Source organism: Camelus ferus, chromosome 4 (assembly GCF_009834535.1).
Source record: "Camelus ferus isolate YT-003-E chromosome 4, BCGSAC_Cfer_1.0, whole genome shotgun sequence".
NCBI lineage: Eukaryota > Metazoa > Chordata > Mammalia > Artiodactyla > Camelidae > Camelus > Camelus ferus.
The window spans coordinates 67640948-67668570 of record NC_045699.1 but is presented as its reverse complement, the minus strand read 5'-3'; the positions used below and the strand labels follow the sequence as shown (position 1 = coordinate 67668570).

Here is a 27623-nt window from a genome sequence, read left to right as displayed (position 1 = left end):
TTAGACAGAACCTGCTTCCGAACTCACTCACATGGTAATTGGCAGGCCCCAAACCCTTGCCACACAGGCCTCTCCACAGGACTGCCAAACACACAGCTGCTGGATTCTCCCAGGATGCGTGAGCCACGAGAGAGTCAGAAGAGAGGAGCACGCAGCAGAGAGAGCAGTCTTCTCCAACTAAGTCCCGAGGTGACGTTCCATTGTTCCTGTCATACTCTGTTTGTTAGAAGCGAGTCAATATGTTCTGCCCATGCTGCAGAGGAAGGGATTGCACAGGGCAGGGATCACTGGGGACCGTCTTGGAAGCTCTCTACCACGTGAAATCCTTCAGATTCTCAGGGCCACTGTCCTAACTCTCTCTCCAAAGTAGTGCTAGGAGTCATCCCAATGGCCCCAGGCTAGTCCTGAGGATGGAGAAGCTCTAGTCCTTCCTCCACCCCTCACCCTTCCCTTCTTTAGGACTGGCTGACCCTGGGAGGGCCCTCAGTCTCCCATCTTGAGCCCCTGTTCTGACAGGAGGCCCCTGGAGACACTCCTCTCTTCAGCCCACCCTCCTGGTTTCCCCAGAGGGTAAAGGCCTGTTGGAAGGAACAAATGGCATATTCTGAGGTTAGTGGTTGGGGCACTGGGATCAGACCCAGGTTTGAGCACTGGTCCCAACCCTAGAAAATGGCACTAGTAAGTGGTGAAACTTTTAACAAGTCTTATTTAGCTTCTGCAGCTATAAAATCAGTTTAAAGTAGTGCCTCCCTCGGAGGAAGGAGTGTTGGGAGGACTGAATGAGATAATATATGTAAAGCTTGGTGTGGTGCCTGCCGCGTGATAAAAAAGTAAATGTGAGCTATTGTCACTATTATTATGATTGTCAGTTTCTAATTAGAAATCTAAAGACTAGAGGTCAAAGAGGAGCAGTCATCCTGATCCTGCTATGAAAATGTACCTTCACTTGCACAAAATGGGCTCATGCTCTCATCCGCTTTTGGGGGATCAGACAAAATTTCTTTTTCCTTTTTTTTTTAAAATTGAAGTACAGTCTACAATGTTGCAGACAAAATTATCTGACCCAGAGAAAAGCTAACTGCAAGTCCTCCCTGTTTCCCAGAAGGGACGGATGCAGCAAGGTGCTCAGCTCTGGGCAGCAAAGCATGAAGGAAATAAGCCTCTCCCCAGCCTGTGTTCCTCCCATACTGTTTCTCTCCATGGAGGCAGAGATATTAAATGGAGGATGCATAAGTCAGGGAAGGGTGGAACCCCAGCCATAAGCATGAGGTCTTGGGTCAAATTGGGTATTCATCTGGCATATGACATTGGTAAGTCGTAAGTCAAATGGTAAGAAGTTTTTTGGTTTTTTTTTCATTCACAAAATAGGGATTTCAATGATATCCACCGGCTTTTTGTAAAAATGGAGCAAGACTGAGAAGTCCCAGAGAAATGCGAATTTTAAGGTAACAAACCCTGAGACTGCAAAAGTAAAGGCAAAATTCCCTCTGGAACGGAGAGATTTGAGAGGTTTAAGACCATATGCAGCTGATCACCAAACAAAATAATGGAAAAAGTTTCCTTCCTTTAGGATGGACTGTGTCTTTGTGATTATTCTGTTGACTGAGAAGCATGTTTCAGATGGGTCAGAAGGTAGCTTTTCCCTGCTTGCTGGGCCCCCGAGGGGGCGGATGCCTCAATTTGGGGAAGGGGAAACCTGATCAAAGGCTCTCCCTGGCCATGGAGGGATGACGGTAGGTCAGGCCATTGGGCAAAGAGGAGAAAGGGCGTCATGGCCCTGGGCTCCAGAAGCAGGCGTTTCAGAACACAGGCTTAAGCTTCTCTTTGTGGCACTGGCATCCCCTTATCCAGCCCTGAGCTGTGCTTCCCCAGCTCAGGAAGGAGGAGCCTGGCTCCACAGAGGTCCAGCTGGAGAGATTGGTCAGGAAAGCAGGAGATGACTGGAGGGAGGCATCAGAGGTTTGCGGCCAGACAGCCGGCTGAGGCACCATGCGACAATCAGGACGGATCCATGGAACAAATGAGTATTCCTTGGGGATTGTTGGAAACACGTGGGGTGGGGAACAGAAGGAAAAAAAGGCTGGATTTCCTGCATATGGAATGGAATTTTTTCAGTTGGGCATTAAAGGAAAGGATTACCCTTAATGCTGGCAAACCTGGGGACAGCTGGATAACACTGTGGTAACCCTGCCTTGGGAGCCACCAGACTCTGATCCTGGGGTGGCGGTGGCCCCCACCAAAGGAGCAACAGCCATGCTGATTCAGTTCTAGGAAGCAGAAGTTCTGCCAGCATCTGCCAGTTCAGCCCCTCCCGCCTTCTGGAGGTGGATCAAGAGTGTGTGCCCTTTCATCTCTGCTCCAACGCACGCCTTAATTCTGAAAGCCCAGGTGCAGGGAAACGCCATGTGTCTCCATCAGGTTTGAGGGACACGCTCACTGACGACTCTTTCAGGTCTTTCCAAGGCTTTGCTCTAAAATGAACTAGTTTTAAAAGGGCTTTCCCTCCCCCACTAACAATTTCTGAAATCTAGTGATGCACCACAGGCTTCTGTGTGGTCCCCTACCTAGTCTTCCCTATTCCTCGAAGCTACGCACAAATTACAGGCCAAGAGACCCATGTTCAACGCAAACCCAAGCCAGCTACGCCCTTAAAACCCTCCTGGTCCCCTACTGCTCATGGGGGTCCAAGTTGGAGCTCCCCACTCCCAGTGTCTAGGCCCTAAGCGATCTCACCCCTCCCTTCCCTCCAGCTGCTTCTCACAACACCCTCCCCCTCATTCTCTACTCTCCAGCCAGTTTTTCCAACAAACATGTTTTTCCTCACTTCAGGGCTCTTGCACAAGCCACTGTCTTTGTCTGGGATGCTCACAACTCACCTCTTCACCAGCTTATTCATCTTTTAGGGCTTCCCTCCAGAACACTCTCCCCTAGTCCCCCAGTCTGGGATGGGTCTCCCTTTCTTCGCTCCCTGGTCTTTCCCTGCACAGTGCTCAGCTCACTTATGGTATCCTATTCATTGCCAGTGAACAGATCCGGGCTCCACCAGGGCAGAAATGGTGTCTGATGCCCGGCAGTGAACACATCCACCCTGCAGAGGTCCTGGCACGTGCTGCCCTCAGGCTTAGCCCCTCACTTCCCTGGCTGTTATGGGGGTTTGGGGGGATCGGCATAAACACTTCTTTTTGACCAATGACCACTTCTTTTTTGCAAGTCCTTTTAGATTTAGGTCTGTTAATTTTATACTTGGAACTTGGAAACAACTTGCCTTTATTTTAAACTTCAGAGTTCATACTTGAAAATAAAGCCTTGCTTTTTAAAAATGGAAGGATTTGCTTGTTTGAAGGAATAGCTTAGGTTCTAGAAATTTACCTCACATATTAGAAGTCTGGGTAAATTTACCAAGAATCTAAATGTTCTCTTACTATTCAGAACTGTCAGAATGCCTAGTTTTTGTTCCTTGAGAGATCACAATTTTCCACACTGCCTATAGTTACTTTTAGAATCAGGCTCTAGACCTTTTTTAAAAAGTCCTTTACATTCCTAATTTTATTTAGCTATTTCCTGGAGGTAATTACAGGTAGTGAAAACCAAACACCCTCTAAGTCAATAAAGCTATTTAGAAATAAATGCTGTAGCCACTCTTCACAGCTCTTTGCCTGCTTTTGTTATCATTTCCATCTGAACTGGGTATTTACAAGGAGTTGCTATCAGATAAAATTAAGCTGCAAATAACTGACCTGACCATTTCCCGTCACTATTTTTACACTTTGAAGTAAATGGGAATAAACTTTCTGAGACAAAGAGAGTCTTATTTTTTAAATGTAGTAGGTTTTTCCCTGAGTGTTTTTTAAATTATGTTTCACGAGAAACAGTGCACCAAAGTGCAGCCAACTGGCTCTGAAATTTGCATTGAAAGGAGCTGGAATACACGCCCACAATGTTAATAACAACGGCTAGTAGGACATGAGGGTACCTTTACAGTGAGAAAGAGACACGCATATGAATAGTCCCAGGAAACCCGTTAGTGTAGAACCTTCCACAGAGGTTTAAAAGAATCATTATGAAAATAAAACCCATGCTTGCTACTAGAGCCAAAAAATCGCTGAAGCAGCACTCAAGGTCTCAAGCACGAACCAAACGAACAAAGCAGCTGGAAATATCAAGGCTGGGCTTAACGTCCCTCCCCTTCCAGAGAATAACTCCCTCTCCCCCAGGGAAAGACCCAGAGTGAGGACTCTGCCAGGGGAAAAAGAAATGGTTTCAGACATTTTTTCCTATATTGCACTTTCCAGGAATTATGTAACTCTTCCTCTTTTGATAAACAAATCCACCCCTAGGACAGGTTGGGTTTTCAAGAGAAATCTAGTACTGAAACCACAACCTGGATTTGGGCAGGGTCTGTCCATGGCAATCAGAGGTGCAGGGAGGGCCCTAGCTGCCCTCAGGACAGACAGCCCAGCTGAGCCTCAGAGTGGGAACCTGCTTCATTCTTTTTAAGGAGACCGTGGTGGCCCCCATGGTAAACCTCACAAGCCATCCTAAGGACAGAAAGCACACTGGAGTCTGCTCCTGTTCTTTTAATCTGACTTGTAGATGTCAGGAGTCGTCCCGATGCAAGGATGAGAAATGCAGTCTGACTGGCATGAGAGAGGAGAGAAATCCTCAAAGGGCGAAAGGGAGCAGAGCAGGCAATGAAGCTGGGCTCACTTAGAGGCAAGCAGGAGGATCTTGCCAGAGAACAGAGGCCCTCACAGAGCCCCTCCGGAAGCACCTGCCAGGAAGAGGCAGCTGAGATGAGGTGATCAAGGACCAGGAGGGCTGCCTCTGTCCAGAGACTCAGTGGCCAGGGGCCCTGGGGCAGACTGTGTGCCCGCTGCAAGTGCAGATCTGTCCCTTGGCCTGATGAGAGCCATCGTGGTCACACCCAAGGGGCCTCTGGCCAGTGGCCTGAGTAGGGGACTCACCCGAAGGGGAGGGATCTGGGAACATACGCTTGGTTTGATGAGAAGGGACACAGGTTAGCAAGGGGAGATGGTATTGGTCCAGTCTGCCTTTGGCTGAGGCCCACTAACCAATCCCGCGGAAGCCCAAGAGTTTGTGGTCCAAGAACAGAGTGTCACAAGAAAGAGCCAAGACAATTCATCTCACTTCATGCAGTGCCCGATGGAGGCCACTCACAAGTCATAAATGGCAGAGGATGTACAGGTGGCAACTGAAAGGGAGGAGTAGGAACATAATAACCTGAGCAGTGGAGGTGGGGGGTCAGGAGAGGGCAGTGTCCAGAGTTTGGGGCTTATAGCCAGACCATCTGGGCCAAGACCTGGCTCTGCCACTCTCCAGTTATGTGACCCTAGGCAACCTCTCAGCGCCTGCGTATTCAGTGGGCCATTGTGAGCATTCATTGAGATGATGCATTAAAATGCCTACTAGCAAAGTGCTGGGCACAGAGAAAGCAGACAATCACAGCGGCTCTCACGATCCTTTTATAAGGAGAGAAGAGCCCATCCTTAAGATCCCAGAGCACCTCTGCTCGTTGAACCAGTGGGCTGCACTAGCTGCCCTCACCCTAATGCCACCAACCCATCCTTTAATTGATTAGCCTCAGGCAACGTGGGAATGGGCTTGGGAGCTGTGCCTACAACATGCCCTCCATCTGCTGATCTGAGATGGGGCTTTCCCCTTACCAAGCAGAGCACACTGCAGTTAGTTTACAGCAAGACATAAGAAGAGAACAAGGAAAGGATAAGAAAGCATTAAAAAAGAATGATAATCAAGCCAATAACATGGCTTATGTCTAAACAAATGGGAAAGACATTTACTGCCCTACTGAAAGGCCAGGTCTCTGGGCTTAACTCTGCAGTTTTCAAGGATTACATCTAAAACTAAACAACTTAAAATATTAAAACCCAAAATATAGTCAAAGGTTTATAAAATGAATGCAAAGGAAAAATAAATCAGATTTGACAGAATTAATATCAGACAAAGAAGTACAAACAAATAATAAATGGAATCAAGATCATTTTGTATGGGACACACTTCATGATGAATCTACAGCTGTTACAAACTTCTATACTGTCATCATCTCTTGGTACCCACAGGGGATTGACTGGGTCCAGGATCACTATGGATACCAAAATCCAGGGATGCTCAAGTCCCTTATACAAAATGGCACAATATTTGCATATAACCTAGCACATCCTGCCCTATACTTTAAATCATCTCTAAGTTATTTATAATACTAACATGACATAAATGCTATGTAAATAGTTGTAAATACTATGTAAATACCATGTAAATAGTTGCCAGCACCTGGCAAAATTCAAGGTTTGCTTTTTGGAACTTTGTGGATTTTTTCTCCCTGAGTATTTTTGGTCTGGGGTTGGCTGAATCCACAAATGCAGAACCCAGGGGTATGGAGGACCAACCATATACTAAATAATGTAAGGCAGGAACTATCGGAAATGAAAGGGGACTCTAACATATATTTCTGTCCTTGATAGACCAGGTTGTTGAAAATGAATAATTTGAATGTTACAATGTAATTATAAGAGTAACTTGAGAGATTACATCTTCTTTTCCAGCATTCATGAAACATTTACACAAACTGATCTTGCATTAAACCACAAGACAAATACCATTTTTTAAAAACCTAGGAAGCATACGTGTCATATATTCTAAATCAGTGTTTAAAAAAAATTACAGAGAAGACTTAAAAAACCAAAGCCCTTCATAGTGATGTTATGCATAATAAGCAAAAAGTGAAACAACTCACATGTTCATCAAATGAAGAATGGATACATAAAATGTGGTGCATCCAATCAATGGAATATTACTTGGGAATAAGAAGGAATGAAATATTGATCGTGTTGTAACATGAATGAACCTTGAAAACATGATGCTAAGGGAAAGAGGCCAGCCATAAAAGACCACATTGTACGATTCAATTTATATGAAATGTTTGGAATAAGCAAATCCATGAAGACAGAAAGTAGATTAGTAGTTGTCTAGGGCTGAGGGTGAGGGCGTGGGAGGGAGATGGCTACTCACACGTGTGGGGTTCCTCCTTGAGGTGATAAAAATGTTCTAAAATTGACTGTGCTGATGGTTGCATGACTCTGAATATACTAAAACCCACTGAATGTACACTTTAAATGGATGATACATGAATTATATCTCAATAAGGCCATTTGAAAAACAAACAAAAAACCCTCAAGCCCTAAATTAAAATTAAAAAACCACTATGTTAAATAATACTTGGATAAAAGAAAAATTGAAACTATAATTACAGAACATTCAAAGACTATCACTGAGTACACTACACATTAAAACATGTAGGATACAATAACAAAAGCAGCAGTTAAAGGACAATGTATACCCTTCACTGTTTTCCAATTAAAGTGGAAATCATAGTATATATACAAATAAGCCAATCATTTGTCTACAATAACTTAAGGAAAGAAGGAGAAATGAATTATAAAAGACAAAAGCGTAAACTCCATATTTCATCAAATTTAGGATGTCTCCTATTAGCAATTTAGGATGCGCCTTTATTTTATGTATCACTAAGAAAAACTGCTGCCAATTAAGCAATGCCACAATGCTTTGTTACCATCAGTTGAAAGATGTATCCCAGTTTCAGAGATTTAAAAACGCGAAGAGAAAGAGCACATCCCAGACTGATGAAGTACGGCACAAGCAGAAAGACAATCTGACTAATAAACAAACACAAAGTCCAATTCTTTGGAAATACCAACAGACATACCTCTGGCAAAGCAAATTATAAAAAGAAAGAGAAAACAAAAGTGCAAACTATTAGGAATGCAAGGCATATATAACCACACATACACAGGAGGTTGAAATTTGTAAGAAATTATGTGAAACCTTGCAGTCAAAAAAAAAAAATTAAAGGAAAAAACTTTATGCTAATAATTCTGAAAACTTGGATCAAATGGACAATCTTTTACGAAGATCAAATTTTCCAAATTAGCTTTAAAAGAACTAGAAAATCTAAATAAAACTCATGGAAGACATCTAAAAGTTGTCAAAAATGTATCTCAAAAAAATTTGCACTAAACCTCTGAAAATATTAGGGGTCACATCCATAAAATTTCTCTCATTATTAATACTACTTTATAACATAAGAAGATAGACAATTTTAATAAAATTAACGTAACTGTGAAACCAAACCACAAGAAGTACTTTTCACCTGTCAAATTGACAAAGAAAAAAAAAAAAAAGAAAGGAAAAGAAAAAAAAGCATATGAAAATACACAGTATTTGTGCACATGGGGAAACAGGCAATTTTGTCCCCTTCCAATGAAAATACAAGCTATTACAACCTCTATGGAGAGTGTTTTGAAAATACACATGAAAAGGCATTCAATTTTGCACAAGTTTTGACCCAATGATCACACTTCTAAGAATTCATTGCAAGGCAATAATCATAACTATATGTAGGAAGTTTCTGTAGAAGGGATGTCCACTGCAAAATTTTAACAGCAAAAATGTAGGAACAACTTATAAATGTCAATATTAGAGAGCAGATTCCAGTTGGACAGATCCTTCTGATGGGACTGAGGCATAGTACAGAGATGCAGGTAATACCATTAAATGTTCACAATAGAGCAAACATACAGATTTTATATGCACCTCAACCAAGGAAAAGGTATGAAGGGAAATGTGATTATCTCTTTGTGGGATAACAAATGATATTAATTTTCTTCTCTTCCTAATTCCTTATGATGAACATGCATTATTTTCTAAGCAGTAAAATCAATAATCATTATAATAATTTTGTTGGTACAAATCTTTTGTAACATATTAATAACACCCAGAGAACCAGAATAGAGGGGTTTGGGCCTCACTTGCCCAGTTCGGGAGGATGTGGATAAACCGGTAAGAGTCACGTGACCCTTCTAAGCCACAGGCGGGGAGGCTTGGGATTCATAGGTCATTTGTATAAGCAGCAGAATGCCCTTGTTTCAAGGCCCTCATCAAGGTTCCCATCCTCAGGAGGCATCAAAAGTCTACTTCAACCCAAGCAGCCAGCCAATTACCCTTTCATTCATGGCCCATGCTGCTTCCTGGAAACCTCTCAAGTAGAAACCGTAAAAAAATCTTATCTGTTACTTAGCAGGTTTCTTTAAAAACTAATAAGCCAAATCAGACTCCTACCTAGATAAGGAATGCTGGGAACCATCTTCAGGCTTCGGATATATTCCCGAGTCCGCTTGTAATTATCTTCTTTAGACATCAGGTAGTCCAGTTTCTCAAAGGTGGTCTTGTCTTTTCGATTCAAAAGCTAGAGTGAGAAAAAAAAAATACAGTGTATGAGAGAGAAGAGAAATAAACCAGAATGAGCTAAAGAGAAAGGATAACTGTGGGCGAAGACTAAAAGGAAACTAAGACATCCTCAACGGGACGTCTTCAGTGTGCAGAATCCTGAGCACAGCTAAGAATTTTAAGAGGCTGTTTCACATAGAGATGGAAAGGTTTTCATCGCCTCAACTTTGTCACTTTTCATAGACTCTCACACTTGGAAGACACTCTCCAAAGGTCCCAGTCCACTGTTCTAAATGAAGCCAGAGTCCTCCACAGAGCACCCGCCTCCACAGGCGCACAGACCCTACGGCAGCAAGGAGCTCAGAGAGAAAAACACATCGCTCAAGGTTGCCTAGAGCTTTTTCACAGCCACATCAGGTCTCTTTCCTCAACATCTCTGCCCTTGCTGAAGGCCCCAGGAAATTCCACACGGTTCACCTGTGTACGTTGGCCATCGCTCCACCCTGGGCTATCTCCTCCAGATTCCCCATGGTCCATGGCTGGGTCATATTTATACTGGGTGTGTACAGTGTTTTAGTCAAAATAAGCCAAGTTCTTTTCCATATACTGTCGTCTAAGGGGTAATTTAGTTACGCAAGTACAGGATGAGCAGGCACCCACAGCCCAGAGATCCTTTATGACTGAGATTACTGGTATGTAAAGCTGGTCACCAGGGAAGGGACGTCTCAATGTTTGTAAGGAGGCTTCGTGGAAGGAAGGAATAGAAACTGAATCCTGGTTCTCCAGACTGGATGCTAAGGACTCATGCTGTGGGCACCTTACATGTCCCAAGTCAAGGCCAAGTGTCAGGAAATGGCAATAAGTCTCCTTGAATAAAATGGCTTTGAGGAAAGGAGGCTAGGCTAGGAGAGCAGGCTTGAAAAGAGGGTCTGGGGAAGGTTCAGTCAAAGAGTGCTGGCCTTGGCACAGCATGTGGCTGATATTGGCAACTCCCCCAGGTTCAGCTTCCAGGGCCAGTGCCTCTGGGATTTGAGATCCATGGCTGAGCCCAGAAGTATAAATGCAGAGGGACCCTAGGCCGGGAGTATCCTTGGTCAAGTGTGGTGGTCTGTGCAAGGATTGGGACCAGGAGACCTGCCACATCCATCAGATTGACATAGGCCAGTGGTCAACAGCTCCATCATACAGCAGAGAGGTACAACAGTGACTGACCAGCTCCAAGTAAGTGGACCTTTTGTACAAGTAGCCCCTCTGGGTTCCAGGGACCCAGGTCTGCAAATCCCAGACTGATGCCACGTCTGGTGCATCAGGGAACCCAGGCTGCCTTGGCCAATTTCTTGATCCTCAGCCTCTGGAGTCACAGAGGATGCAGCTGTGCAACAGCCCAGCTGAGCAGTGACAGCTTAAGGACTTCAGAGAGCAGAGGCAAAAGAAAAAGCTGAAAGGAAGGTCCTAGTGCTGAAAAAGCTGAGGAATAAATAGCAAGCTTTTTTTTTTCCATTGAGAAATTCAGGATACATCAGGGTGGAGACACTACACAGATGCTAGGAATGACAGCTGCTTAACTGGCTTGCTAATTTAAGGCTGTTATTCATCATATTAACAAATGGACAGGAAATAATGCCAGCTCCCACTTGCTGTTTGTAAAGCACCATAACACACAACTCTTCTGATCTTTACAAAGCCCAGGGACAAAGATGGAGCCAGGACTATTGTCTTTATTTCAAGTTTCTAATCACAAGGATTAAGTTATCCCTGGGGAACTTGATTTGATAGAGGAGAGAGATGTATATTCTAGCAACATGGTAAGTAAATAGAGACTAAGAACCCAGACAAACAGTAAGTAAATTATCGGTAAGGGAAGCGTCAAGGAAAGCTAGATAGAGAGAGGAATTTGAAATGAACATTTAAGAATGAGAAATTCACTAAATGAACAATATATACCCAGATCAGAACCAGATACTCGACTTGTGAACTGCCCCACTGTAAAGTTGAGCAGGACCCTCACCCAATTGGCTGGGAGGTCATCTCTTTATTAATGAAACCTAGAACCCCACTGAATTCTCTGGCAGTGACCCAAGTTCATTCAGCAGTCAAACAAATTCTTGTGTTATCCTGACACACACTGCAGCTGAGCCAATCTGGCACCCAGTGCTCACCTCTCACCCCACTGGGTCTCCAGACCCAGCTGAGGAACTGCCCATGTCTCCTGGCATGTCCAGCCTCTCTGCCTAGCCTGTCAAATGCCTCCATGCATGAGGCACCACAGAGGTGATAAGCATGTCATCTGTGTCCTCCCATGGACATGACCAGGGCAACATGAAGTTTGAGCCCCGGAAGATGTCCCCGAAAATCACCCTGCAGCTTGACCTCAAACCCACAACTGGGATTCTTCAGTGGGGTGGGACAACCAAAGGCAATCACATTTGCATGCTTCCTAAATTTAAAACCAAGCTCCTCCAGGCCACATCTCCCTCTGTTTAGCTTGCCTCTATATACACACCTACTCACCCTCCACCCACTACACACACTGACACACACAGTCAGAAGGGCTGGATCTGGCTACCCTCACTCATCTGCCCCTTTCTGAGCCCACAAATGAGATTCAAGACAGCATCAGATTTCTCGTAATACACAGGATGCTGGAAGACATGAGGAGCTCAGAATATCTATCTCCCAATGCAAGTATTTGAATACTACTTGAGAACTTCCCCTTAGCAAAATGAAAGAATAAAGCAAGTACATGAAGATATGGGATATAGGAAACAGTGGGTCCAATCCAGCAGTAGCAAAGGGACGTTCTGGGATGACAGATGGACAGCAAGCCTTAAGAACAACTTGGTCTACATTGTATCAACTCCAGAAGAGATGCATCTAGAGAAAGAGAAGGCTCAATAGACAATCTGACAGGACAAAACATTTGTTGGGGGGCATGGATATATTTGTTATATATAATAAAAAATAAAATCAATTAAATAAAATAATTTTAAGATTATATATAATACATAAAAATCTGGTAAGATATTATATAATATTATATATATTATATATGTATATGTTACATATACACAGAAAACATCTGGTAGATAAGAGGTAGCTAGTGTAAGACTTTTCTTCTTAAAAGGGAATTACAAACTCCAGGGAAATAAAAGAGTATTTTAGAAACGACATATTATTTATAGTTAACCACTTGACTATACAGAGAACTATATTTACACATTCCTAATAAATAAAACATGAAGACTCATTTAATAAAAGTGACTTAACTATAATAATATGAGTTTCTTTACAGAATGAGGGGAAGCAGTTCAGGAAAACCAAACCAACATCTATCATACAAAGAAGTCGCCACATACTGTCTAAAGTGAATGGATCAAATAATTACAACAAAAACACCTCGGTGGAAATGCAGCAGAAACTACCTGAAGAAACTGCTACATAATGCTAAGCATTTGCCTCTGGGGAATGAGTAGGGTACAAAGAAATGGGGCAATGTGTATTTGTTGCTTCACTAAGCCTTTCAGTATTTAGTAATTATTTTAAATTACTGTGCACGCATTATGCTGAAAAAAAAATCTTTCCAGATATAATTTTTTAAACATAGGATCTGTTTATTCAGAAATAAGAGGATTTACTTCCACATGTTTTAAACTTTTATTACAAGTAGAATCATAAATTGAAAACCTCCTATGAACTGAGTGAGGTTCCTTTAGATTTTAGAGTTTATGGGGAGCCTCAGGAAGAAATCATCAGAATTACACACTAGAAAACAAATTATTTGCCTACCTGAGTCAGATACTAAAAACATTCATGTTCAGGGAAAGAGGTAAGGAAAAGCTCACTAAATATAGCAGGCAAGTTCACCTCTAATAAAGTTTAGAAATCTTGGGATATGCTGAGATTTTCTTCCATAATATTTATTATGATTGTGATTAATTGTGTAATTACATCTGTGTTTCACTCAGCAAATGACAGATCCCATGAAGGAAGCAACCATGTCGGTTGTTTTCACTCCACTGTTCCCTGCGTCTGTCATGGTTCCTAAGACAAAGAAAACACTGCCTAAAGATTTGGTGAATAAAAGAATGAGAAAACTAACAATGATAACTTAAAGATTCAATTCCTTGGAAAATTTTGAACACTCCAATAATTCTTGGGTAAAAGAAGAAATGAGAGCAAGGTTATGGACTATTTGCAACCTACAAATATATAGAACATACAGAACACTGCATATTAAACTATGTGATGAGGCCAAAACTGTTCTGAGAGGAAAATGCATGGTTTTTAACTCTTATAAAATTAAACAAGTAAGAATATAAATGAACTAAAATTCAACTCAAGAAGCTTGGAAAACAGGGGGCGGGAAAGTAGGAGAAATTGATTAATAGATAAAATTAGGAACTGATATGTTTAAAAAGACAAGATAAAACACCAAACCTATAGACATGATAACTAAACTCACGAACTAAATTTTATAAAATAGCAATAAAACAGGTAAAACTTCTACAAATAAGGCAAAAATGCAGAAATACACAAAACTAGGATTGAACAAGGGGCATAACCACAAATGCAAAGTGAACAAAAAACTATAAGGTAAAAATCAAGTCCCTGCATAATGATTTTAAGTCACTTTCATGGTGGCAGGTATCAGCTGTAAGGGAGAAATGGGATTCATAAGCCACAGGATCAAAAGCCAGGACGATCACAGATCTTGGTCAAATACCGGAAGGAGCAGGCTGCTTTTGGAGATTTCCCTTATCGTGCTCCAAGAGCCTGTAAGTGGTACTTGTGTTTGATTAACGATGAAAAAATCCCCTCTTCTGGTAAATAGTTCAAATCTGGAAGCTGTCTTCATGGAAGAAAAAAAAAAGGCCCTCCAAATCCTCTTTATGAGGAGTTTGGTAACTTGTTCCCTTGCCTTAAGAGAATAACATTTCTTGAAACGTGGAAATGCTTTTCAACAAAGAGCCTGTTTCTCCAAATATGTTAAAACTGACTCAAAATTCTGTTTCAATTCCAGTGTCTACCGTTGGTATGAAAAGAATTTTTAGTGCTGGGGATAATCTATGGACCAGTGGATTCAACAGACTGAGTATGGAATGACCAAGGAATGAAACTAGGGTTCTTTAAAAAAAGTAATTTTTACCTCTTTAGATATAAACTATTGGTTTCTGAGAACTAAGCCACAAAGGCATATATCTAACGTAAAATATTAGATGCCATAGAGACTGTTACAAGTAACATAAGGGGAAATTGTGACTTTGAAATTTAGTAAGTGTCCATATTAGTCTTTGACTAAGGCTATTTTAAACTCTGTACAATAGATGTTAACCTATAGAAAATGCAGTAATGCAAAAAATTCCAGTCCATAAAAAGGCAAATTATGCTTCATGGAATCCCACTGATTATCACCGTGGGAATACTGACTAATTTTATATCCATTTAAAAGACTATTTCAGAATTCTTCACCTGACTATAAAAGTGTAATGTTCCCAGTTCTCTTATGATACAGTTGTAATATCTTACTGATTCTCTCGCTCATTAATGAGTTAAATAAAACCTCTGACAAGTATTCATTTTATACTTGTATGAGTCATGATTTTACCTTTAAAAATTTATTCTTTAACAATTTACATGCACATATGCATATACACATACATATATTCACAATGCATAGATACACACAACATATGATTCTGTAGGTCAATTCTAATCATGTGTTTCCAATAATTTTGCTAAATTTTTTTCTAATTCCACTCATGACAACCCCAGGAGACACCACCACAAAGCCCCAAGAGTAGAGCCAAGAGGATGAGACTGGTCCTTGAATGGAAGTTTGCCAAGGGCCCATTCTGGGTCCAGAGTTCATCTGTGTGGGTGAGAAGTCAGACGCCAAATATGTACCCCCATTTGTTTGACTTGAGCCTTGAAAAACTCTGGCTAAGACAAGGAAGAATCAGAAACATTCTGAGAGGGCTCTAGATGGAGAGAACACACTCCATTATGGGAAGGAGGAACCAGGAAGAGGTGGTACTGGAAATGAGCTGTGAAGGATTTCAACCAGCAGAGTCAGGGCTGGAGAGGTGTCGGAGGTCAAAGAATGCAGGAGCAGTGGCCTGGAGGTAGGAACACACAGGGATGCTCAAGGAAGCAGCAGTTCGGCAGAAATGTAGGCAAGTGTTGCCCTGGACGAGACTGGGAAGGTAAGAGAGAGATGGAAGCTCGCCATTTGGCAAAGTATGCTTTCAACTTGGCCGTTTTGGATCCTGTGGACGTGTGATGACCAATTTGACTGCTTATTCTACTTTTCCGGATACTCCAACTCAACTTGCCGACAGGGTGCCAATCATAAGCAGCTAAGCATGAACAGTGGATACTAACCAAGGGGAAAGAATGAGTTGATTATGGCCGTGTTTGAACAGGAAATTCCTCTGGCCAACTCTTGCGTCTCTTCTGCACGTGACTTGGGGCTCTGGGTTGCTATGTTGCTGGTGGCAGCAGATGCACCACTGGCCACAGCTGAAAGGTTTATGGTTTGTTTTTTAGGATCAGGAAGTAGGTGTGAAGTAGGTATGAAACTCTGATATTTGCTGTCATTGCCAAAATGCCTCCACAGTGTCCTCCGTACTTTGCAAGAATCTCCCTACCCAGGAGTCTTCATCAAGTGCCACATTCCCAAATGCAAGTCTCCCCCCAAAACACTCATTGAGATACACCAGTCCTCTCTCTCATCCAAGCTCAGTATCTTCCCTAACTCAAAGGGATCGCAGAAGTCCAGGGTTAAAAATCCAAATGATGGTGAAAAACTGACTGACACAATATTTGTTATTATAAAACTAGAAGTAGTATAATGAATTTTAAAAAGATGGATTAAAAAGGGGGGCATCAAAATAGTTACATCAGAGCATCCTGCTCTGGAGGAGTGGTGAGCACAGACACCCTCTATCGAGCAAAGGGAGGGGGAATGCTAAAAACTGGCTTTACCCAGGGAAGTGAGAACACCCAAGCTGTGTATCAGTGGGTCCGGGGTGGTGTGAGGAAGAGAGTAAGACCGGAAGTGAGGCCAGCTGGAAGAGGATGATGGTATCAGGTCATAAATAAGAGGACCTGGCTTTCAGGGATGGCAGCCTCTGCCAGCCCATCTGAGAACAGCCAAGAAGGGTTGAAAGTAATAGCAGTAACAGCAGAAGCAGCCAGCACTTACCTAGCCCTTACTGGGTGCCAGGCACGGTTCCAGACATTTTTTTTCATATATTTATTCATATAATCCTTACCATTAGAGGCAAGGCCAAGGCTGAGCCCGGGAGTCTGATTCAAGCGTCCACGCTCTTAATCTCCACAGGACAGTGACCCCTCAGTTCTTGCCCTGGGGACCCCATGCTAATTCAGGTCATGTGCACTGAGACCCAACAGCTACCGAGGTACAGGCTGGGATGGCATTCTCACAGGACTTTTTCCACTCGTGTTCCCCTGGGGCTCCCCAAGGCTGGGCAGATTTCTGATGGGGGGACACTTGCTGACTCTCTGAGTCCCGTCAGTAGCTGAATTCCAGCCCCTCCATGTGCAGGCATTGGAACCCCAGCCCCCAGCTGCAAAGGTCTCCACACAGCGCTTTCTCTGAACTCTGCTCACTGTGCTGAATCTGAGAGCATTCCTTATTTCTTGCACATGGTGACTTCTCTTTCTTGGCTTCTGGTTCAGCTTTGCTTCTTGGTTTTTAATTTGGTTTATTTGTGTTTGTGTGTTTGAAGCAGGAAATCGGGAGGGAGGGGCTTACTCCCTGTCAGCTTAGTCTACCATACTGCCTCGAAGTCCAAAACACAGTCTGCTGGGAGAGTCTCCTGGCACTCACCATCACCTCCTGGAAACCAAAGTCTGATTTCAGAATGCCAATGGGGAGCTGTCAAAGGAACATGCAAGCAGAGGGCTCTGTGGAGCAGGCGTGGGAACGCGGAGCTAGGGCTCCAGAGAGAGGCTGGGCCGTGAGCGAGGAGGTAGCCACCACTGGGGCACAGGGGTGATGGACGAAGCTCTCCAAGCCAGGGAGATCCCCAGGGACAGGGAACGGACTGGGGAAGGTGGGAGCTGGGAGCTGGGGTCAGCGCCTTGCAGAACACTTACACTCAGTGGGTGAGAGAGATAAAAGCAATCAGGGAGGAGCCAGAATGCAGGGAGAGAACTAAGCCAGGCGAAGAGAGATTATTAAGGGAAGAGGTGACAGTGGCCAATGCTGTGGCAGAGTCAGGGAAGATGAGGGTGAAAACATCAGAATTCGTAATTCTGAGAAGCAGTGCAGGCCAGGCTCCCAAGGAATGACTGGGGAGTGAGTAATCTGAGGCTGCAAATGTCAGTTTCCTCTGCCTTCCCTTGCCCCTCGCCTCCCACCTCAGCCAGGCAGCCCACACCTGTCACCGCCTTCGGAGGGGCACTAGGCACTGTATCGGATGCAGAGAGGAGAGGCACTTCCTGGATTAAAGACTAAAAGAGAAATTCGTGAACGCCGCACACCTGTCTTCCCAGGATATTTGTAAAGTGGCCATTCTCTGAACCCCCAGAGCTCAATGACCCTGTGCCCCTAGATGTGTGGGAGTGAGAGCCCTGCTCCCAGGAGGGCTCTCCTTCCAGGTCACCACCCTGCAGACCGGCCCTCCTGACCCATCGTCTGTGATTTCCTCCCTGCCAAGTACTTCAGTTTTCACTTTGCGGCAGCAGATGAGTTAAACTCTCTGGATCAACTCAGTGAAAAAGAGTGCATCATGACAGGAACGTGCACAGAACAAGCAGAGTGTGTGTGCGTGCGCATGTGATGCACAGCACACAACGGTGATTACACTCTAATGAGTGACTCACACACACTCCAGGAATTCCATACCCCCAGGTCACACTCCTGTTTAAGCCAGTCACCTCTTAGGACCACTCTGATTAGAGAAAAGGTTTCACCCTCTTCCCAGCTGCTCAGGCCCCAAACCTAGGAACCACCCTTCATTCCTTTCTTTTCTTCATTTCTGACATCCATCCGTCATAAATCCTGCCAACTCTGTCTTCAACACCTCCCTTAACAGTCTCTTTCTCTCCATGTCCACTGCCACCTCTCCAGTGCTAGCCAGCATCAACTCACTCCTGGATTCTGCCCTAACCCTCTAACGCAGCCTCATTTCCACTCTTGCTCCCCCAGGCACCCCTACCCAATTTGTTTTTCACACAGTAGAAACAGTAATTGGAAAAACAAAAAGCAACTGTAAACCAGATCACATCTGTCTCCTGTTTAAAACCCTTCACTATACTTGAACTAGAACCTATCTCCTCTCCCAGCTGAGCCCTTCCCAATGGGCCCCGCTGCCTGACCACAGCATCCTCACCAGCCCCTCCCACCAGGCCCGCTGCACTCCAGCCACATTGGGCTACAAGTCTCTTCCACTGTGGCCTCTGCACTGGCTGTGCCCTCATCTTGGCGTGGTTGGCTCCTTTTTGTCACTCAGGTCTCAATTTAAAGGGCATCTTCTCAGAGAGGCCGCCCGAATGCCCAGTCATTCCCCATCACGTCCTCTGTCCTGGTCTCTGGCATCACTTTCATTCCCATCTGACAGCCCTTTGTTCATCACTCCATGCAGTTAACAAACGTGTTATCGATCACATCTTGTGCCAGTCAGACGAGGCACATGTTTGTTCTCCCTCAATAATGTGTCTGTCTCCCCTGGGTAACATAAAAGCCCTTTGAAGACAGGGGCCTTGACTGTAGCCTCAGGGCCTGGCATGGAGGAGGCATTTGATAAATATTTGATTTGCAGGATGAATAAGAGCCACACGGTACGTGTGCTTGGGAAATCTGAACTGGCCGCCAGGGCTTCTTGCTTAGGTGTCACAGCTTCGAGGAAGCCAATATTCCAAAGTGGCCCCAGTGCTGGGATAAATCAGACCCTGTCTGTGCTTTTCCAGGCCAGCAGAAAGTGATTCCCTCTATGTTTGTGCATCCAGCCGGTATTTATTGAGGGCCTACTATATGCGGGCCTAGGCTCGACGTCAGCCCCTGTCCTGTTCCAGCTCACCCAGCTGCTGGTACTCAGCGCCGGCCATGGACAGGCCAACAGGCTGCCCTGCCCGCCAGCTAATCACCAACTGGCCCTCACAGAAGGCCATCCACGGTGAAACCAAGTGACAGGTCTCCTCCCACCTGATATGACCCCCTTCCATCCAGGTTTCCCTGATATCCAGGGTTTCAATGCAACCCCAGGGACAGCACTCAGGGAGCTGGCCACACCCTGTCTCCAGGGGGTCTGTTGTGCCAGCCTCACTTCTCCAGCCCCGCTTCCCAAGAAGTATGTGTGCCTGTCTTTCCCTGTCCTGTGCTCAGCCTGATTCCAACACCAGGGCCCATCACAGACAAGCCATCCAGAGCACTGGCCAAGAACAAGGACTATGTGTTCAGCAAGACAAGGCTACATCACATTGGCTCTGTCATTCACCAGCCCCCTGACCTTGCACAGATCACTGCAACTCTTGGAACCTTCTTGGCAAAACCAAGACTACAAAGCACTGACCTTTGGTTGCTGTGGCTGGTGTGTCTGCTCTTCCGTGCTCTGTGAGCCCATAGATCTCACCAGTCCCAGATTAAGGGCCAAGCGGGGAGGGGAGAAACAGCAACATTTCTATGGCTAATCTCACTACCAGAAATTAGCAGCAAAAGAAGGATGCAATTCAGCACAACAAACATATACGATTCAAACAACAAGCATATACTCAGCTGGGCACCTGGAACATAGAGAAAAAAATCAGACTTCGTCATGGAGGAAGGAAGTCAAAGGTGGAGGCAGACCTGTAAACAACACCACAGAGCAGATGCCCTGTGTGCTCTGTCAGGACACGGGGAGAGAGAGTATCAGGAATACACTGGAGTCATCAATTCCACTGGACTGGGGGTATTCGGATGAAGGAGAAAGATGGTGAGTTTGGCCCCCTCCATTTTCCAAATGCTCTGCACCAACCACCGTCCTTGGACTAACAGAACAGGTGGGCAAAAGGGGAGAGTCTGGTATGAAACAGAGACTGAATGGTGGGTTTGCCAGAACAAACAGCTCCCCACACTTGACCTTGGAGATGACACGCTGTAATCACACATTGTGTGCCACCTCCTCTCTCCTTGACACAATGGCTGGCAGTTGCCATTCTTATCGCCTAAGACACTGCATCTCCCCGCCTTCTGCCCTGGTAAGTGGTCCCCTGCACCCAAGGAAACAGCCCTGGCTCTCAGCCCTTAGGAGGCAATGGGGAGATTTCTCAGAAAAAGAACAGATGTGTGGCTGCCCTAGGCCCCTGTCCTTTGGTGACACATAATCTCAGCTTCTTGTCCTCTCCCTGGTTCCCACCAGCTGAGATGTCCAAGTCAGTGGCCAGCCCTGGGGGACTAGAGGAGCAACAGAAACCATGGACTAACCAAGGAAAAAGTGGCCAAAAGGCAGCTGCAAGGCTTGGCTGCAGCCCTCCGGCTCACTGGCCATGTGCCCCCTCCCTAAGTTCCCTCCTCTGACTTCTCTTTCCCAGATCAAGGGACAAGTGGGGAGAGGGTAAACAGTTCTTTTCTGGCAACATTTCTCCAGCTAATCTCATTACCAGAAATTAACAGCAGAAGCAGGATGTGCTCCAAAGTAGGCCAGCAGCAGCCACAGCCAGGTCAGAGGCTCACCGGCCTGGGGCAGCACTGACATCCCATCTTCAACATTCCCACTGGAGCACTTTGCATAGAGGAGACCAAAAAATAAACAGGACCCCTCTCTTGTTTTGAGTGACAAGAGGTAGCTGGAACTGTCCTTGTTGAGCCGCATGGGGTGTGGTGGTTAAGAGAGGGGACTCTGGAACCAGGCTGCTTGGGTTTGACTCCAGCTCTGCCTCTTAGCTGGGGATACCTGCATAAGTCATCCCACCTCTCTGTGCCCCTGTTTCCTCATCTGTAACACTGACAATCGCACATGCCTGGCAAATCTGTAAGGAAGAAGAGTCAACTCGCGTGGCCTGGAAGGGAGTCAGGTGAGGAAGCTCATGCTGTGAAATGGGTCCTGAGTAGATACTGCATTCCAGGCTCTCCGAGGAGCTGTGGGAGACTTATTTTCATTGCAGCAAGGACCCATCAATAGCAGGGGCAACTCAGCCACCCTGGAGCTGTACTCTGTCAAGCCACATGGAGCAGTCCCGGGTGCTGTCCTGGCCTGAAGATTGCCTCACCATCTTGGGCAGAGCACAGCATCTGTGGGAACGCTGGCCAAAGCCTCATGCATGGGCCCTGCCCATCCCTGCGTGGGTGGCATCCCTGTGTGGGACCCTTAGCCACCCCGGCCCCGTGGGCTGGCTCCCTGATGCCCTCACCCACTGTGTAGCTTATATGGGTCACTGAGAGTCCTGGTGTTACTGACAGAAAGGTCTGTGCACCCTGAGAATCGTCATTCGTTCTTCCGAGTCCACACGTGGCTCCTGGCAGTCCCAGAAGCAACAGCAGTGTCTAAATGATGAAAAACTCACATGAGAAAGAATCTCCAAGCAACTTCTGAAAAAAGCCTCACGGCTCAGATGGACTCAGGGCATCACAGGGCTGGCAGCAACCACAGAGACCAGTGGCTTCCAAACCTGCTTTCAACCTCCAAAGCCATTGCTCAACTGAAGTTCACCCAGAAGCCCAGGACGTAAAACCAATAGAAACAGAGCTGCTCTGGTGGAAACCATGCCCAGGCAGTCTGCTCGGCGCCCTCCCTCCTCTCCCTCAGCCCCTGCTGGTCCCCAGGCAGCTCCAAGGAACCTCCACGAAGCACCGATGGAGAACCACCGATCCAGGCCAACCTCTCTGCGTAGACAGAATCACCCTGCATGGTGCCTGAATGCAAACCCGGTTTTCTGACTCCAGACTAACACTTCTTGCTCCACTTTGCTGGGGCCTGATCTATGGAAAATGGCAATTTAAAGAAACGAGACTCAATTCTGATCACCTACAACACAATCCGTAAGTATTTTAAAGGCCCCTGAACCAGCCAAGTCTGCAACACAGCCCAGCCCCACAGACTGGCAGAAAGAAGTTCAGAAATGAGTTGCAGAAACACAGCTGACAATTCCATATAGTTTCCTTCGGTTCCGTGGGACATAAACAGATCTTGAAAGGCTTGGGCTGTGTGACTGCGAGAGACCCTGGACCAGGCAGGCCGGAGGTGAATGCTAACGAGCTATGGAAATAGCAATTACTTCCCCCATGTCAGGCACCGTGCCAAGCTAAGGAGGAGAAAGAGGTCTGAGATATTTTTAAAGTATTTTTACAGCAGAAAAACTTTCCTACAGACTCAATTATATAACTATCAGGCTCCACCTCTGAGCTGAAATTATCCATGGCCTTCAGGAAAAAAAAAATCATTTTTCCCTACATGAGGGTCACAGGTTTCTCCAGAGAAACTCTTAACTGGATGGCCAGCAACCCAGGGCAGCTGCAAACCATTAGCCCAAGAAAACTTCCCAAGGGCAGTTCGGAACAAAGGGCAGAAGTCATGCCACTGACCTAGCCATCACATATGATGTTGTCAGGTCCAGAAAGGTCCACTCTAGGCGGCCTTCCAACCCTAGCCACATCGGTAGCCTCACAATTTCCTTGTCCCAAAATGGGGATGAGGTCACTGAGGAAGAGAGGATGCCCAGGGAGCACTTCATTAACCCACAGTAATCCTCTGTCGTCGGCCAAGGACAGAGAAAGCCTTCTGGGGCTTAAGGAACGAAGAACTTCACCAAAGAAATCAAATCAAAGGAATAGACCTAGGAAGATTAACTTACAGCCCAGGTTTTTGTCAGCCTGAAGATGGGTGCACTTTGTAATGCGGACACCACAGACATGAGAGAATGAAGGTTGTTGAGTTCTAGAAGTTTCTGGAAAAAAAAGATATGGGGTAGATTATTTTGCTGCTATAAACAACAGAACACAAACATGCTCAAGTGTTACCAAATGGCATATTTATGAAATTCAATTAAACTTAAAAATATCTCATGTAGAAAATAGTTCTAGGAAGTTCATAGAAACCATATGCTCTTTTTCTTTCAAATTGTCTAAAGGTGAGTCTGCATCTGAAACATTTGCAAAATTTCCTAAGCTGACTAGTCTGGCTGCTGGACAGAAACATGGGTCGGGGTGAGGGCTGATAATATCCTTTCTGCTCTTTTAATAGGTGAATCTGAGCTGTCCCAGCAGGCTTCTGTAAACTGAGGCCCCGGCTGTGCCAACAGCGTCAGCGTGGGCCTTCTGAGATTACTGTAACACTGGAATGAGGGAGGCGGAGGGAAGATGTTCTCAATCTGCATGATCCCCTCAGCTGGGAAGACGGAGCTCCAGCCACTAGACCACGCTCCTTTGAACCAGACCCTACATTAGTGAGAACATTTGGGTTTCATTCCGTCTCAGACAAGCTCCTTCCCAAGGAGGGCAACAGAAGGAGACATGGGCGAGAGTAAATGCAGAAAAATGTGACTGCTCTGTTCTCGGTTTTATGCTGAAGGAAACCTGCTCACAGGACCGGGGCCCCACTTCTTACTCTCGGGAGCCTGGGAAGTCTGTGAGCCAGCAGGCACTATGGAACCAAGAGGCCGGGTCCCAATCCCAGTTCCCAGTACTTCTGTGTCCTATGGCAAGTTACCTAATCATTCTGAGACTTGACGTCTTCATATTTAAAACAAGGAAGGGAATTCATGGCACCTCCGCTACGTGGGACAGTGCCCTAAACTGCCCAGACCAGTGCCTAGCACCCGGGTGAGCGCTCAGTGTGATGTGTGCTACTTGTTCTTTGTCAGGAAGACTGTCCCCAACCCCACCCCACCCTCCATCACTTGTCGTGGGGACTTCCAAGCTCAGAGGCCACTCCCTCTAGTATGTCTTTCCTGACCATGCTCCCCCACACCTGCCTGCACATCTCCTTAGCACACTGGACTGTATTTGCTGTTACCTGCCCCTCTCTCACCCTGGACCGTGTGTTCCCTGAGAGAAGGGATGAAGTTGTGTCTACCAGCACATCCCTAGGACCTAGCACAGCACACAGCAGGGCCTAGTAAAAAGAACAAATGAATGAAAAGCCCTTATGCCTGGTCCTCACAGCTCCGTTCCCATGCAGAGATGTCGTCCTTTACCACAGAAGTTAATACTTCATTTCATGCATCTTGTAACATTCCCTAATTGTTTCCTGTGTGAAAGAATAGATCCTCTGAGTGAACTGAATTTCATCCTTTGTATCTGAATTGCCATGCCTGTCACAGGACATCTTTTAGAGCTGAAAATTCTCTGGGAGATTATCCAATCCACCCCTTTCATTTTATAGATGGGGAACCAAGGCCCAGAAAAAGGAGGGGGCTTGCACAGAACACACCCAGGACACAGTGCCAGCATGATGATCCGCCACTGGAAGATGGCAGAAATTAAGGAGGAATCACTTGGGATCCCTTGGGTGGGAACTGTAAAACTAATTTCCAAACTGAAAGCACCCGGTGGACCGGAACTTCATCCCACTTCCTCTCTTGGCCCGGCATGAACTCACCGACATCGACAAGTGTCACTAAGCCCAGCATGGTTCCAGCACTCAGAATGCAAGGACACCAAGGTGCCCATGCGCTTCACCTCGCACGAGGAGCAGCAGAGCAGCTCCCCTGAAGGCAGAGAGCCGTGCTGCACCTGACTCACTGTGGCGCCTGGGTGGGGACACTCACCTCTCTAAGCCTCCCCTCCCTCCTCTGGACATGGGGTAACAATAATGTGAGCATTGAGTACAATCATTTCTGTAAAGCAGCTGCTATGGCACCTGGCTTAAAAGAGACCTCAGTAAAGTTTAGCTGACCTAGGATTTGAGTGGGAAGACAACACACACACACACACACACACACACACGAAGCAGGTCATGAACCAGGCAGAACAGTGCTCTGCTGAGTCGCAAGCCCAGTGGTCGGGAGCAGGATACTGCGAGGAGCTGGCAGGACCATGTAAGTGATGAGAGTGGGTCCAGGAAGGCCCATGGGATCACAGCCTGGGCTGGTAGAGATGAGGGAAGAGGAGGGGAAAGGTGGGGTAAAGACATGAGCCTGGTGCCGAACAACTGGCGTGGACCGACCCTATCAGGCTAGGGTCAGGAGGTGAGAGTTGGGGGCAGCCCAGTCATCAGGCCCAGGCCTTAAATGCAGGATGGGGCGGGGTGAGTTCTGCTGACTGGAGATAGAGCTGTGCAGGATGTGATGGTATCGCAAACACTGATGCTAACTGAAATCCATCAACCCCCAGTGCCAGCACATCTTAATAGGAGGATAAACGGCTCCCAAGGGTAGCCCCTGGGGCCTCGTGGAGAGTTTGTGAAAGGCCAGCTGAAGAGAAGCATTGGCTGCCAAAATCATGGGGTGGAGGGCATGTGCCTACATGTGCACCAGGGCCGGGAGGCCAAGCAGGCAGCAGGCTGGTCCACAGCTGCCTCTGTCTGGGGAAATCAGGTCACAGTCCCCTGTCTGAACTCTGCCCGGCAGGTCCAGTGCAAATCAGCTCCCAAAGAACTGAGGAAACAGATTTTTGAGACAAAAAGAGAAAGGAAAGGAAAGGAAAAAAAAATAAATAAAACCACTTACCTTGGCTATTTTCACAAAATGGCTCAGGATTTCTGCCCTTATTTTTAAAGTCTGTGCTGTTAGAATTTCTCGTACAACCCAAAAACTGACCTGTAGAGTCAAATACAGACACACACACCCCAGAAAAATTGTTAAATGCGGGACCACCCAAGCTGCCCTGCCCACCACTTCTAAGGGATTTCCAAGAGGTTGGGGAACTGGGAGAGCACACTGGAGGGTTATGTGAGGTTGAGGGCCCATTTATGACACCCAGCCCTGCAAGTGGGCCCCCTACTCTCAGCACCAGCTCTCCAACACACACGGTCCTGAGGGCTGAGAGAAGTAAGCACCTCCATCATCATCTAGGGCACTTACTGGGCCTCTATGACATATGGGTCTCTCTGAAGGTGTGGCAGGGAATTTTGAGATGAATCAGACAGGATTCCTGCTCAGACGGATCCCAGTTGTGGGGAGACGATGGATCAATGGGTGGATGGATGGATGATAGACAGATGGATGGATAGATGGCGGGACAGATGGCCAGGCAAAGAGATATGCATGCTGGCAGTACCACCCGTGAGACCCATATCCCCAGACAGACCCAAGACAAGAAGGATTCACCAATATTCACACAACTGCAACAAAATTAATTTTCTAGGAGAGGGTTGCCCAATCATTTAAATGATTTTTTTAAAAGGGTCTTTCAAAGTTCCAAAAGGACTGCAGGTTACAGGGCATGTTTTTCTGGAGACAGGATATGCCAAAAGAGTATACTTGTACTTCCGGTTCAGAACATCATTCATGCTTGATCTTTTACAAAAATCAATATCCCCCAGGCCCGAAGTCCTTAAGTGGGAACAAGAAAGTCATCCACCAGTGTCTAGTTGACTCGTGTGACACCTCAGTGAAACACAGAAGGGGCTTCATGCCAAGAAACACTGGAAGTGGCTGGCTTTCCTGTTTTTGTTTCACTACAATACTAACAGCTCTCTGTGAAACACGGATGCCCACGAGCGCAACGACAGCCGCAAAGAACAGCGGAGAGGGGCCAAGTATGAGGGTGGGGGTGGAATGAAAAGGAAGGCTAGGCGTCTAAAACCTCCCAATTTTACAAAGAATAAAATAGTTAAAGATATTCCACAGTTAACAAAGCATGTTTACTGCTGCCACCAAATGTATTCTCTTCACTGAAATACTGTCACTTTTCAATGAAAGAAAAGATTAACGAAGGATCAAAGCAGGAATACTATAGAAAAGTGGTTTTTTCTGTATAATTATCTGTGGTTGCCTCCAGGGCATGCCTGGGTTTCCACAGAATCATTTTTTCCAAGGAATTGCCTAAAATTAAATTCAGACTCAACTGTTTACTAGCCAGTTATGGAAGAAAAGATTTTTCTGAATAGTAAATGATATGCCCATAAACCTTGTATTTTAATACATGCACAATTTTATGCCACATAAATTTCAAGTGTGATAGTTTATATGTATAATTTAATAGATTCTTACATGCCCCCAAATCACACATATTTAACACATAATTATGGAACAAGGCAGAGTGGACTCCGATCTGCAGCACATGGTGGACAGAGGCAATTCTCATCAGTTCTGTACAAAAACTTTCATGAAGCCCTTACTGTGTGCTCCAGGCACCCTGAGTCCGGACCCTGTAAGTCCTTGACTGATATGAAGGACACCAAAGGAGGAGGCAGGATCCTCCAGAAATCACTATACTAAAAGGCAGCTGGTGATCG

At 45.7% G+C, this 27623-nt stretch overlaps 1 protein-coding gene across 12 annotated transcripts in view; it reads right to left on the bottom strand.

Moving 5' to 3' along the window:
• RALGPS1 (Ral GEF with PH domain and SH3 binding motif 1) overlaps positions 1-27623 on the bottom strand; it is a 269898-nt gene that overhangs the window by 133406 nt on the left and 108869 nt on the right. For all 12 annotated transcript variants that reach the window (XM_032478473.1, XM_032478471.1, XM_032478472.1 and 9 more), the window contains 3 exons: positions 25894-25983; positions 23080-23172; positions 9175-9301 (listed from right to left, as the gene is read on the bottom strand). In XM_032478473.1, the coding sequence (XP_032334364.1) occupies positions 9175-9301; positions 23080-23172; positions 25894-25983 (310 nt within the window). The remainder of the gene's footprint in view (positions 1-9174; positions 9302-23079; positions 23173-25893; positions 25984-27623) is intronic.